General features: G+C 36.4%; 1 protein-coding gene across 9 annotated transcripts in view; it reads left to right on the top strand.

The window, feature by feature from the left end:
• The window catches only part of LOC117208292 (serine-rich adhesin for platelets), a 134,720-nt gene that overhangs the window by 8,640 nt on the left and 110,204 nt on the right, over positions 1–15,876 (top strand). For 5 of the 9 annotated variants that reach the window (XM_033449338.1, XM_033449345.1, XM_033449344.1 and 2 more), the window contains exon 1: positions 14,190–14,707. In XM_033449338.1, the coding sequence (XP_033305229.1) occupies positions 14,626–14,707 (82 nt within the window). In that variant the 5' untranslated portion in view covers positions 14,190–14,625. Of the gene's footprint in view, positions 1–7,509; positions 7,623–14,189; positions 14,792–15,876 lie in introns of those variants that run through there. The other 4 variants (XM_033449339.1, XM_033449340.1, XM_033449341.1 and 1 more) reach the window with 4 other exon arrangements.

Genomic DNA, 15,876 nt, shown 5'->3' with positions numbered 1-15,876 from the left:
GAAATAGCTTTTTACATAAACAAAAGTATATGGGGATTTACGAGGAAAAAATTTAACTACTTGTAGAAAATTCCAGTATCTAATTGAAGTACTTATACGACACTCTAAATATAAAATAAGGACACGAATAAAACTTATCCCTGAAATGAATACTTTTCAGACGAATAACTAGTCAGTTTTGTGTTTCGTTAATAAATTCGCCAAGATGTTGAGACGTTTATAGCCGTGTTGAAAAAGAAACAAATGACCATTCGTAATCATATACAGGTTGCAGTTTCGTAAGACTTCAATAGTCACCACAAGTGCTCGCTAGTTTATCAAGGATAAGTCAACTTGATTGTTATCGATAACCTCTATTTGAATGAAACATAGTTCCAGAGGCTGGTACATTGGCTATTCGTCTCATTGCATTCTCAACCTGGGTGTTATAGATGCATACATTCGATTGCAGATACAAATTGTTCTAAGAACTTTGATAGTTTAGGCACTATTTCCGAACAGAGAGATCGAAGCATTAATGCTATCTCTATACTATCTTTGATGGAGAAAATCCCGAAACGTTTATTTTGTACTTTGTACGTTTGAATACCAATACATGACGATCAATATTAATGATTGTTAACAGATGACCATTAATATAGATACACATGTATAGGAGGAAATTTCATACGAATTACGATCATCGGTAGTTGTATATTTGTTCATTTTACATGGATATTATTAACTACATAGATTAGTCATATCGCTTTAAGTGCCATCTGACGTCTCACGGAATTTCTGGTTTACCAATTCCGTCACGCTTGTCCATCTAGTTTTTCCTTTTACGATTCGATTCTGGGAATAAAGGAACTTAGTTTATACCTGAATGTAGACGAACCGTACACAAAAAATTTCAACGATAATACGATGATAAAACAATTCGCTTCGAGGAGTTAAAGAAGGAAACGAAGGTTGCAGCTGTTACGTCGCGTGAAACGGTCCGCACGACGTCACTAGTTACCTGGCCGCTAAGGATCTGCACCGCTATTCAAACCCCCAATAAACCTAAGGACCCACTATAAACTTAGGCTTGTAGTTTTGGCATTCATGACTAAATCCTATTAACCTTGAAGGAATTGTTGTTCCTGTAAGTGTTATCGGTTTGTGGATGGAACAGTCCTTAGGTTTATTATGCGTTCGTACTAATTACGGAGAAAACAGTTAGGGACTTAATGCAAAAGGCAAATGTTTAACTAACGGAAAACCCGGGTTTTTCCATTAAACAATGACGTCAACTAGTAACATTGGTAGGAGGTTCCATCCCCTCTCGTCACTCATTAACATTGACCTAAACCAATGGACATCGCAGATCGTTGCCCTCACTCTACTCACGAAAAGTGTGAGCAACGAATCCACGTTCTTAATTCAAAAGGAACACCCACACCGAGCTTTCTTCCGTAATACTATGAGAACGCACTTCCCTATTAATACGATACTCATACAGATACTCATACAATCAGTCAACTACTTCTTCTACACCGCTAGAAAAGTCAACTACTTATTCTACAAAGTCTAAATCTAAGCACGAAAAGTCAACTTTACTTATTATACAAAGCTAGAGGAGTCTAACTCACATCAACTATCTAAGTCGGTTCTCGGGATTACCGAACATTCACTTCCTCTATTATTCTAAGTATCCTCTAGTGCTACGTCCACTAACATACTACATTCAACTATAAGAGCCTTGCTCTATTGTGCATATCTATCTTATCTTCGTGCGACAAGTTGTCATCTACGATTTATACCTACTCAACAGTGTAACTTAAGTGTCGGAAATAAAAACCTTATAACCCTGTAAACCACAGTGTTATACTAACTGAGTCACCGCTATTATCTTAACGGAAATCAGGGGATCGATCAACTCGTGGTGTCGATTATTATAATTGTAACGAGAATTTACGTCTCCGCGATTGGTCGAAAGTACAGCAGCTTTATTCGATGTATATTATACCTCAAAGAAAATAACTCGATTGTACCGTAAGAGACGTTAACTCAATTTCTACAAAGTCGACATTCGTATTTTTACTGTGTAAAGGATCGTAAATACAAATAATTTCCATCACTTTTTTAAATGTATACTATGATTCACGTACATCGCGATGATATCGACTTCCTCTTAATAGCTTCTGTTAATGAATGGTTTTGTTTAATCACCGTCATATTGCACGTATACACTGATAGAGCGGACAAAAAACAGTGAGTTGACATTATATGAGTGTTCGGAAGGGAAACATTAATTATCCGCGGTTTAATGTAAACAGAACTCGTTCGACATCTTTCGTTCCACGTAAAACGTTGTGGAAAATATAACGAGATTATAAGCAAGATATAAACTATTTATGGACGATGGATTTTACACTCCACTTCAACTTTATTTAATCGAAAATCGTCGATGCCGGTTCAAGTACGATGCGGTATAGGTTACATCTTTTTTTAAATCTTTGTCGCATTAAAATAATTCCTTACTGTATATACTTCTTAATATTTTGTTTTTATCCCGTAACACCTTATCGTATCACCGAATATTATGCCTTCGTTCAGAATTCTGATGGGAGATCCCCATTCAAACCGTTCAATTTTCAATATTAAATATCGAAAAACATTATTACTAAATTCTAAATAACTGCGATGGATTTCCTGTTTAAGATAAAATGACGATTTAACAGCGAACGTGTAGTTTATTCATTTTATTCGTTTGAAGAACGTGAAACAAGTAACAATGACGGATAGCTCTTCATATAAGCAGTATCGTACCTGTTCTTACGGTGTTGATGCGCAATGATACACGTCATGAGAACGTAGGCGAAGAAAAATTATCGCAATAATGCATCATAGATAGAACAAGTTGTGGGCGTGTCCTGAATAAAATTTACCGATACACATCTCTGTTTTATTGCAGACATGCATATTAAAGGGTTGAAAAAATGAGATAACCTGATCTTGAAAGACCATAATGTCTAACAACTGTGCGCTGCATCCTTAATACATTTTTAAAAAGATCCTCGCTGCCATGAGAGTCGACATCGTTCGTTTCTTTTTGCATAGCGAATCCTTACTGTGTGAAAAGGTTTCATAAAATTTTATGTAAAGAAAATAACGACGCGGGTATGTGTATTAAAACTGAACTCACCGGTATTCCTTCTCGCAATCACGTGTGTATGCGTTCGCCCGGTTTTATGTATCTCGAGCCTGACGTAGCAAGATTATTGCTAAATTTATGAAGTCTTCATAAAAAAGCGGGCGTGAATAGATGGTTAATAGTATTTGTTTCTTGGTACCTTTTACGCGGTATAAGTTAAACGACGCGTACAGTAAAGAACTTTAATGATGCACTTTTTAATTTATAAAATGAAATGGATAGCGCGATTTAAATAAGTACTTGTCACGTGATAAGCGGATTCGGCTTTTTTAATTTAATATGCGATTCTTAATAAGATCCACTTCTGAAAATCGGGTCATTCACGCGAGATATATTCTTTTTTTTACGACGTATGTATTTATAAATATGTTGCATTTCGCGATTACGGTGACAAGAGATATGGAATCGATTTTATTTATTTTAATCAGTTTTAATTTCGCACGTCATTACGTCGAAGAGTGGTTCTGCGAAGTTGATGAAATATAGCGTTCATCTGGGAAATACATATTTCAAACAGCTATCGCTGCTTAACTCTGTACGTTTGTCGATCTCGAGATATCGTGTATCGCGTCACGTTATGCAAAAAGCTCCGTTAGATTGTAACAATCCATTGCAAGTTGACGTTCGATATTATCCGCTTCTCACGCCTTCTCTCTCTTCTTCTCTTTCTCCCTCTATTTCGCAATTCGTTCTAGTCACGTTCGTTTTTTTTTCTCTTCTTGAAAATCCATTTCAACGACTGGACTTTTTATCCTTCGAAGCATCTCTGGACCGACGCGATGTATCGGCTATTCGATTCCATGTTCAAGGCTATGGTAACCTTGAGTCGGATCTTTCCGTACAACTATCGTCACATTCCTACATACGCAAGATACGCAAGCATGATTTGAATTCTTCGTACGATTTGGTCAGTTTATTTTGTGAAATTAATTTCTCTTTGATTCATTTTATTATCTGTTTTCGTATCGGCGTGTTGCAATTTTAAAATATAAATTTTGTACTTATTTTTTTTTTATGAAGATTCAAGGATACTCTGAGCTATGTAATTGCGAGGAATGAATTATATTAACGTTTGTTTAATCATGCAAGAGAACGTATAATTTAACCGGATCTTAAACGTGTAAATTCTTAATCTAACATGCTTGCATCTGTGAACGAGTACAAAAGTGTGAGTAGAACAGAAGAAAAAATTATTAAAATACCAGATACGCAATATGTTACAATCCTTTGAAACATAAAATCCACATATATCATGTTCTTGTCGTAAAAATTGAACAGCCTTCGCTGTAATACGATAATCGCTTTTATCACTTCTGACTATAACTTTAAAAATTACATGTTAAAATATGACGCTGCGTAATCAAGGTAGTAAAGTATTTACCTTTAATTAACAACTTGAATACGTAGACATATATCAACGCTCTATTTCATGAAAATGGTTTACACTTTTCCAACTATTTCAGATCAGAATTAACAAATCACTTAAATTTCATAAGTTTAATTTTTTCTTAAATATTCATCGCGTGATTACATTACTATAGTCTAAAGATTGAAGATAGATAATATGTAAGCGATAGAATCAGTTCATAGAGTGATTAAAGACAATTACGTGTTACTTGTAGCTTTGCGAATAATGCTCATTAATTTACCATTCTTACGATTCAGAAGTCTCAGTTTCATCAATATTTTATAATATGTCTGACGGTTAGTGAAATATCCTTAGATCGTTTCAATATTTAACGCTATTGTTCACATCGAGGTTTACACTGATACCCGAAATTGCATTCAAGGATATATTCTACATGTACATGAATTTTAATTTGACTACAGACACAAGCTCATCGTTTGTATGAGATACATGGAGAAACTCCCACTATTACGTACAGAATTAATAATGGATGCAGACTGCAAGGCAACAGAGTCACAAATTAGGCGAGCCTCTTATCGTGAATGTACAGCCACGTATGTCGCTTTTATAATCCACAATCACTCACGCATTATAATTTTTAATAAGCAAAGTAACATTGAGCGAGAAATACATTTGCCTTTATTAAATAGTTCAACCTGATTAAAATGCAGATATACCAAGACACATCTTGCTCGAGTGAGTTTACGAGAACTACAAGTTTGTTGTAACATCGTCCAAGCTGTTGTATCGTTGATCGTTAATGTTCTTCACAATTTAGATTGGCAGAATATGATTCTGCAAATATTTTTGTACACTGCTTGGCTTGTCAAATATCTAAATGTAGAAACGCGGGGAAAAAGAGCGGAAGGACACCTCGATAGAACTGCATCGTTGTTAGATACTGCAACTGCAGTTGCCGTTGTAGCCTGACTGCAGACTGAGAAGAGAAATCCGATATTGTGGAATTGAATAACGTATCGACAGACGTCGTAGGGTGCGAAGGCACGTTCTGGAACAACTTCCTTCTGCAGAAACGACAGTAGATCTGTGGGAAATCGACCGAGTCGATTCGACCGCTTTGGCACCGAATCCTTAATGTAATTCTTCAATTTTCGTTCCCTTCCTTTTTTAGTATCTCTTCATCTACAACTCTCATTCGTTTCGAAGGAGAAAGTTTTTCGAAACTTGTAATACTAGCATAAGCATCACGGTGAAATTACTGATAGATCTAAGCGAAGGAGAGAAAGGCGTGATAATTATTGAAATATTTTAAACTACGTTTATTATCTGTGTGTGTTGATAATAAGAAATAATCAAAATATAAAACGTAGCCAGCATCGCAGATAAACAAAGGGACGTACTACTTGAAGAGATACGGGGAGTGATAAATGATTAAAACTATAAGAGCATATACAGATGCGTATCAAAATCATTATCGTACTTTTATGAAAAAGTGATATAAAATTGCGTATTCGTAACTTTTATCTGAGGATAAGATAGATATACGCGAATGATATAGGTCACCGGAAGTTCGGGTAAATTACCCAGCATACAAACGAGCTTATGTTCCAGGACACGAACGAAGTTAGACCTTGGACTAGTAACCCACATAATGCGCACTGAGGTAACACCACTGTCCTTCGAATATCGATAATGCCCGCACACTTCCCCCAGTATTCTTTATCCTTCAAATTTTGTCGATTTACAGTTTATATTTTTACAATAGGGTGACCTACCAGGATAATATTTATCTTATAACACACGAGATATCCTACATTTTGTACTCGGAAACATTTTTTTATTAACACATATCAGATAGGAAGCACTGGGGTGAATATGTATAGGAAAGTTCATTACATTAAATGTATCCTTTTGCGAGGTACCAACATACATCCTATAAAATGACACGAATTTCATAGCGGATGATCTTTAGGGTCGCATGAACTCGTACTTTATGACACGTGGTTTGTCCTATTAACTACAAACGTGTGTACTGGAAACTTTTGATCGTGATATCGTAAGAATCATCCTGGACGACTTTAAGATCGTGGAACACCGAATCCCTGACTCCGAAATGAAGGGACACGCCTTGAATTTTACCAAGGTCACAGGACTATGAACTTGTGACCCTGCGATTATAGGATTCGCCGCCAGTCCTCCTGAAGGCCATGAACCAATGACATCCCTGACCCAGGATCGCAAAACTCCTAAAATATCCTGTGTTCGTAGAACTCTAAGGCTGCTGCAAGATCTACTACGGTATAACTGTAAATTATAAACACCGAGACTCTGAGTGTTATCTTGAATTACACAATATCTTGAATTCACAATTGTAGTGTCCGATCTTAGGCTCCACCTGTACCAGTTCTACCTGGATTCTTGAATTTAGCTTAGAACTGTGAAGCGTAGTTTGGATAATTTCTGAATTCTTAGATCCATTCTAGATCTGTGTAGAGTTATGAGAAACGTTGTGGATAACTTGGATCTTTGAATCCCTTCTAAAGTTAGTCTAAAATTGAAAGATATGTTATGGACCACCTCTGGATCTTTGGATCTACGCTGAACCAATTCATTATGAGATATGCTTAGACTACTCTTAGGTTTTTGGATTCTTTAGATTACTGTCGAATTCTTTGATCCAGCTTACGTAACTCTACCAGTGAGAAATACACACTGGATCACTCTTGGAACCTTAAATCCATCCAAGATCAGCTCGGACGATCGGTACAGGAGACGAGATCCCACGATTCAGGTAGTTTGGCGTAGTTTCTATTACATGGGCGCCAATGTTATTACTCTGGTCATGTCCAATAATTTTAGGATATTTAGAGCTATTTTTGTCCTTCAAATTTCTCTTACATATATGTATGTATTAGTAATGAATTACAAAGAATAAGTAACATTTTTAATCTTCTTGTTCCAGGTTGAAGGTGACATTCATTATTCCATAAAAATAGTTGGAGCTGACAGTTTTATCACAAGACTTTTTTATGGTCTCAACATTTTTACTTTGTGGTGGAACGGACAAGGATGAAGGTGAGTTCTTTGTTGTTGGATGGTTATTTACGTTGACATAAATGTAGAAATATTTTATTTACTTCTAGAATTTTGTTTACGCAGAGCTTTATGTATTTAATCATCCTTATTTACATACATATTGTTCTTTGTCTAATTAAGTATAACGTATTAGAATCTTTAATTTCTTATGTATATGCGGTATATCAGATAGCTGTGTTTATTTTTACTTTTTTCTTTTGTACATTGAATTTTTTTTCACGCTCCGTTAAATCGAACCTCCTAGTTATTTCTCAATTGAGTCCGAGGACCTAGTGGAGCGTGTCACATCCAGCAGGCTGAATTCCATTAACACTGGTGCATTCAGTCTCGATTCCAGATTAAATAGAGTTTATTTTATAAGAAACGGGGACATGTACACACTAACGTGTAATCCACGCGTAGATAGTAGGCAGACAGATAGATCGTCTATTTATGCTTAAAACTATTTCCTGTTAGGATTAAAGTAGCTAATTGATGATATCGTAAAATTGTAGCAGAGAAAGTTCAGTTTTGTAAATAGAAATTCATACCAAAATGCAAGAAATTTAGCAATATCTCAATATATCGTAGATGATTTTCTTTTCGAAAGATGTTTCTCATCGATTTGCAGATCGATTTTATAATTTTTTTTTTTGTATTATTCATAGGTAACCCTAATTGTATTTCGAACAATATCTTCCGATACTATATTTTAAGATATTTGTATAGCTGATATACATATTCGAGCTTCTCTCGAAATGCATACGTTGGCAGCGTTATTTTTATTCGTTTTTGGTAGCCTAGAAGTTGACATGAAAGGCGATCGTTCAAAAATTGATGAGACCACAGTATCTTGAACAGTAAATTCAATGTTCATAAACGTGAGCAAGGAAGTGTTCGATAATGGCAGCAGCGAAAACTGTCGAAAGGAATTGAAGAAGACGGCGAACGACTTTTCTCTGAATCGTTGAAAAATGATAGCGTACGTTTTTATTGCTTTAGGGGAGATCTTACCTCGAGAGGTATCATGGTTTGTAATAGCTCTCCCACTTTGTTACTTCGTTTTATCTCAATAATTAATGGTAGCAGAGACGGTAAATGAATTTTGAAGCTACATTGGGAACTTTCATTTCTCGCAGCTGTCTGTTAATGAAGTTTCGCAATGTCACTATAATTATCATTGAATTCGGGGAGAGGAAATATTGGGGGAATTTGAATGTACCGAGGAAGGATCACTAAACTATTACCTTCATATTAATTTTCTTTTTTGGGAAACATCTTTCCGTCACGCGGGCAAATGTTACACGAAAGCTTAAAGGAAAGTCGAGGAAGTTTCCTTGCAAATTGACTGGGAGCTGCATGAAAGCTACACCGCTGTAAATGAAATCTCTGAAATCAAAATTATTAATAAGGACTGCGTTTGACGTCCCTCTTTAACTCTTTTCTCTCTCTCTCTCTCTGTCTCTCTCGGTTGTAGCGTGTAGAGGATGTGCATGATCGAAATTGAATAATTGCTAATAATAATTAAATTCTCTCCTCTACAGTATAGAGTTTCAGTATAAATTATCGAGCGAGTTCACCAAGACGTAATTTCGGTTTAAATTCAGTATAATTTCGGAAAAGCTCATGGAATTGAGTAATCACGCGAGACTGATGGGTTATTACGTAACTCATTCTAATAATGGGCCGGACTAAGACGATCGAACTTTGCATGACAAGTGACTGAAAAGGGGATCGTGGCCATTAAGCACAGTTGATAGTTCTCTAGGAGTTAATCGTCATAAACACAACTATCCGATACTCTAAAGTATCCTTCGTGAAAATTTACCTTGCGTTCATGATACTACGAAAATGGTCTGCGGCGTTTGTAAGTAATTTAGAGAAAAGCTGAAATATAATTCCCACTCATCTATGTATGTTTACATATTCTAAAATTAGGTCTTTCGATATACAATAGATAAATTCAACTGTGTCAAAGTTAATATATAACATTGTAGTCCTGATATATTAAAAAGTAGATTACATATATTTGTTTCTATTTAAAAAGTTAGAAGCATACCACGGATATAATGAGCTTGTTTGAAAAACACTTGAAACAGCTCCGGGAGTATACTGAAACATGTTTCACGAATTTATGAAATATGTAACGGTATATAAATAAAACATGAGAATAATTTATTTATGTCGATTTTGGTGTTACAAGTTGACGCATATTTACTGAAAATTTAAATAGATCCTTCTCTCGATAAAAATTAACGAACGAATAAGTGGAAAAATATAAAAATTGAGTGACTTCTCAATTTATCGATATAGAATAAACTTCCTTTCATTTGACTAATAAAAATTCTTTCATATATAAATCGTACTCGTGAATCACGATGAATCACAATGTATAATGGAGAAAGGAAATTTTACTTTATAAATAATAAAAAAGTACAATATTTATTCTTTTCTTTATATGCATACGTACATACAATAACAAATAGAAAGTTTAAAGTTAGAAAATTCAATATCTAAAAAGAGGGTCAATCTATGTACTGCTAAATATATGTAATCGTGAATACTGATCGAAAAGCTCGGTATTATAAATAGATACTATTCTAAAAATTGACGTTACTATATACGAGAACTCAATATATCTTTCGTCCAGTGACCCGACTCTTCTTGGCTTACGTAGTTGTAAGAGATATTTCAGATTAGTTCGAAGTTAGTCCTTCAAGAACAAACGGCCATTTCTCAAACTACAAGAGGGATTTTACGATTTTAGAAAAGATTTCAGAACCCCTTATGTTTCTGACTTTTATATCTTTATATACGGACTATACTTTACAAATCAGGTACGAATCAGTTGCAAATATTTAAAAGGAAATATCATTAAAGTTGGAATTAGTACCTTCTTGGAGTCTTTCCAACAAATTCACATTTGAGAAAATAGATTAAATCGAATGTGTAAGTTAGCAAAGAATTAGCATATCATAGTATACTATAGAAGTGTTAGAAGTCCGAAATTGAATTTTACTGATATAAATAACTTCACGTGAAAACTGGTTTAAAATTGATTTCTCTTATTTTAAATGCGTAAAATATTCAAGCGACCCGCTAAAATATTCAAATTAACGTCATGAGAAATGTGGATGTCACAGAATGCCGAGTGTACAAGTACTCCTATTATTATCATATGTACAAATATACATATATTTGTTGCTGAGGTGTATATGTACATAAGTGTATACCCTTCGTAGTGATTCGTCTATGGTTGTCTCGCTTCGAACAGCTTGAAGAAAGATTTTCATGGGATTTACAGTTTTCTGAATTTATCTGAATGCCCTTTGTACTCGCCCTTATCTCTATTTCCTGGTCTCCTCCGAAGAATATCCTTTTATCTTTTTACTTCAAAAAATGTTTCCTATCGCGATACTTCACAGGGTTTTACTCGCCAGAATACTTTTTATGAATCGCTATGGACACATGTATATACATATACATGTATCACAGTGTATGTTGTTTGTATTCTCGTGTGCGCAGTTGTACCTTAACAAAAATGCTGTACGTTATACCAGCGATAAAAGAAAATTGCACACGTTAGGTGGTTCAATTATCTCAACGATACGTGAAACCGTGTAATTTTTAATTCGGACACTTCAAACGAAATCACATTGCGATAAAGACAAAATATTTATTTGCGCGGAGATTGCATTATTTCATTTTTAGTTGTCAGATTCAACAATTGGGGTTTTAAGAGCATCAAGGACGAAATTGCAGACCCTTTGCGGAGATTGTTTAATTCTGAGAACCCTATCTCATTAAGGTCATCCTTTTGGGCGTAGATTTAATTAATTCCTGTGAGTTCTTGGTTGAGGTCGCAATGAAAAATTAAATTTCAACCATTTCCTTCGAGAGAACCTTTTCTATCGTTGCACGATACAGTTGTAAACTAATTAGATTAGATTAGATTAGATCGATTAAATTGAACGAATGATTCGGACTTTTCGTAAAGCGTGTCATCGTTACACGCTTTACATACATATGTAGTAACAAAGTTTCTTATCCGATATACATCTTTTAATTACACCGAGATAGTACCCGTCAGCATGCAGTAGTAAATTATTTCAAGTTGGCTTTTTTTATGTACAAAATCACTATAAGACTCTCTCCTTCCCTTTTCTCATTTCTAAGACCAACCATTATCGCGAGAAACTCGCTGGCGTAAGCGTTACTTCCTTTATTGCCAGGCCACAGATTGAGTAGCACTACTAGCATCAAGTAGAATCATCCGTCCACAATTGGCCACCAGCATTCCAAGGCTAAGTTATTGATTCTGAATTGTTTAATCTTTAATTTTCTTTCAGATAACAACTAAGTCTATTAATTGCGTATAAAATTTATATTACGATCTTTTAAACTATAAAATATAATTTATATCCTAAATACATGAATTTCGAGTATCTTCGTTGTATGTGTATCGTCATAGTTGGTAATTATTTTAATGATTTTTAACTAATATTATTATATGTACTTCTTAGTTTACAAGATGTTCAGAAGGAAATATTCAAACTTCATCAAGATCGTAATCTTCAGGCTTCTTCCGGGATATCTTGTTGATGCTAAAGTTCGTCGACGCCACGTGGGTGTCAAAGTGCAAACTTCCTTCTAGTATATCTTCTAGTTTAACGAGTCTTCAAAACGGAAGCTCGTCCTTCTTGTCTACCAATACTTGTACAATATATTCTATCTTCAATAATCGTCGAAGTTTCGTTCTTCCACCGAAACTTCGTTGTCTTCGTTAAGTTAGCATAATCAGAATTATTTTGACCTATCTCTATCATGGGCGTACATGCTGTAAGATATATGCAGATGCAATGTCGAAAGAGACTTCTGAATCTTTTCATAAACTTTGAAAGATAAATAATGAATTACGAAGTAAGATACAAGTTAAATACTGCACCACGTTGTGTAGAGAACAGTTGTTTCTTCGTCTCTTTTCAATCATAAATTATCGTAAAATCGTGGTCTTCGATTCAACGTCAGTGCTTCGAAAAGATGGTAATTTCTCAAAAATTATAAACATTTATCGCTAATACTTTATATTTTGTCCTTAAAATAGTATAAGTAATTCCTTAATATAAAATGTCACACTTGAAAAGGGCGTGTCACGCATATTTGAGCTCATGCTCGGGTTTTTCTATTTGCGTCGATCATTTTACAATTAAGAGATTCGTTCAGTCTTATCTTATGCATCGGTTCCATCTAACGAACGCAAACATCTTCCAGGGGTCGATGTAGATTCCTGGTTCGTTCGTTAGCGAGAATGCCGACTGTTGGCCATTCCTGGCTTTGTAAAAGTCACTGACAAACGAGGGGATAGGGAAACGAATAAAAGATCGTATAATATGAAAGTGGAAGACTTCATTTCTCACGTTTTTTCCTGAAATCTTCCCACAAAATCGTGCATTCTATCGCAGGGCCGCTTCTTCCTTTTGGATAAGAATGTCTTCCTTTGAGCCACGTTTTTCTGAAGAAAGTTCTCTCATTTTCCACTGAACTCATTGTTGTTAGGTTGACTTCGTCTATAGAGCAGAATTAGGAACGTTTGAAAATTTTTTAATATAAGAAAAGCGATAAAAAGGAGGAATGAATTTTATCCATAAATGATACCCCGATGACGTACTCTGGCAAAAAACTGAGGATATTTTGTTTTGCATTGACAAACCCGCAGTTAGGTAATTAATAAGTCGAATGCGGAACATATTTAAGACCTTGGATGACTGAAAGCATATTCGCCGTTTATTGCAAACAAAAGAATGTAACCCCTTCATAAAGTCGCTAGGAGATCCCGGGTTCCGCAGTAACCAGGCCATGGAAGAAAGATCAACAGAAATGCGATCAATAAAAGAGTTGGAGAACACATAAAGGAATTTGAAAAGCAATTTTCGTCCTATTTTACAGCAGAATATTACATCTTAAGTGGGACAAAGAGACGGGGCAAACAAAAATGGTAACGACAATCCTGATAGTGCTATCTAACAATCACTGATATTCGCAATGGTGAAGATTATAGCTGGAAAAAAAACAAGTAAAATAAAGCGAAATAGTTCGCTTAAGCTGTAATTAAGTGAAGTAGAACAAAAGGGAAGAGAAAAAGTACGAGAGTTCCATGTAAAAAAGTCAAAAGCGACCGATAACAATAGATTACTAAATCAATGGGCCCGATAGTCAAGAAAGAGAGGCCGCATAGGCACCGTTATTGGTGAAACTTCGTCCATTTTTCTTGGTGGAAAAAAGACTGGCTGGTGGAGGAATAAAAAGAAAAGCTGAAAGAAAAACAAGTGGACAGGTGAGAATCAGAAGGGGTTAAAGTAGCAAGCAACGATGTTAGAACTATCCAGTAGACGTCGACGGTCTGTATGCTCCGGCCGCGGAGGCTGCGCGGAAAAATCGATAGCCAACGCCAACCGACGGCGTCGTCGTCGACGGCGGCGACGGTAGCTGTGGTGGCGGCGGTAGTGGTAGTAGTGGTGGTGGTGGAGGTAGTGGTAGTGGTGGTGGTTGCGAGTAGCGCGATAGAGACCGATGGTGCAGTCAACGTTGGGACCGGCAGCCCAAAAGACACACGCGGACCTCACGCGTTCTCTACCCCTTCCGTCGAGCACCCCCTTCTGACACCTCTTACCCTCGAACAGTCGTACGGCCCTGAAAGAACGTGCTGCGATTCGAACTGCTTTTTTTCTTTGGGGCACGCTCCAGTCCGCAGGCAAACGAACACAGAGAAGCCGTACATCGGCTATAGTGCTCGTTTACCGGACGTGTAGTGGGTGTGTGATAGAAATGTAATGCTAGTGACGCGACGTGACACGACGTAACGCGATCCACCGCGGTATGACGTTTCTTTAGTTCTTTCGTCATCGTTGCCTGTCTCCCTGCTGCGTACGGATCGCGTGTGAGCCGACGACAAACGCAATGTTGTGACGCGTGACACAGCGCACCGGTCCGACACGGCGTTTCAATGCTCAGGGACGTTGCCTCCGTTCCTTCGTATCCTCTTCTCGTGTACATCCGAGCATGGATGATAAATGTTCGAGTGAACGGTAAATGTCACCCGGGAGCCAAATTTATCGATCTGCGTACACGTATTAATGGATCAGTATGTGATAACTGTACGTTGGAAATCGGTATGGTTCTTGGAGAGAACGTTTCGCTATTCACCAGGATTCTCCATCTCCGCACCGTGTCAGAGGTTCTCGTAGAAATATGACGCTACCGCTACGCGCCTTTTTGAGGACAATGACCTCGTGCACCTTGCTTCCTTCCTAGTCTGGTCTGACTTCGTTGCTGGCTTAAGCGTTTTACTTTTTTTCCCTCGCTCCGTCTGCTTGAATAATGAACACGTCTTGAGACTTTATTTCGAAGCATTTCAGTTAGAAGATGTTGAACGAATAATTTTATTTTTTACCGTTGTTTCGCATTCTACAAGCATTATACGCAGTCTTGTTCACGTATCATGCGGATCTCGTTAGAAAAATTACGTATATAGCTTCTAATTCGTACCGTGACATTTACAACGAGAATTTTACGCGATATTTTCAACAACGTCACACAGTATACAACACTGAAGTCATTAGTAGCGTTCCAACTAGACCGAATGCGGTTTTTGCGGTACTTCAATTTCTATGGATATACGTATACAGCTTTATTTATAGTTCCCAATTTGTCGCATTGGAGCTAAATCTCTGTATAAGCGTACACAGTGATGCGTTATCGTTGAAATAAAATCACGTTTCCTTCTTACACCATTGTTTGCCTAATTCTTAGTACCACGCATTATGTGTAAGTAAATAAAAACTACCGAGACATTTCAATTTAACTATCCCGAATGTATACTTTATTCTTGTCCCGAATATCATTATTTAAGTAATCGTCAAATTGATCGTTTTCAGTCCACATTTAATTGGAAATTCTATTGTACGTTCTATAGTGATTTACTTCTCGGGCTGCACGAGTAGTATTAATCAGTGCAGTGGCTTATAACAATGCATTCCGACATGCATAACACTAAAAAATTCTCTTTTATGTTCTCCCCTTCTTCCATCATTCTTTTACTCTGTGTCACTTCTCTGCCTCAAGAGCAATCCTCTACTCTCGTCGAGTCTACTCCAGCGTATCCCTGTGTACCGCCTAACGTAAGAATGAATGGTTAAAGACATTACGAGTTGTAAGTTCTACACAATTATTATTTTTCCATTCTTACTTAACTATT

This window comes from Bombus bifarius, unplaced genomic scaffold (assembly GCF_011952205.1).
Source record: "Bombus bifarius isolate JDL3187 unplaced genomic scaffold, Bbif_JDL3187 scf7180000008058, whole genome shotgun sequence".
Taxonomy (NCBI): Eukaryota; Metazoa; Arthropoda; class Insecta; order Hymenoptera; family Apidae; genus Bombus; species Bombus bifarius.
The sequence above is the reverse complement of the archived record's forward strand: the minus strand, read 5'-3'. Positions and strand labels throughout refer to the sequence as shown.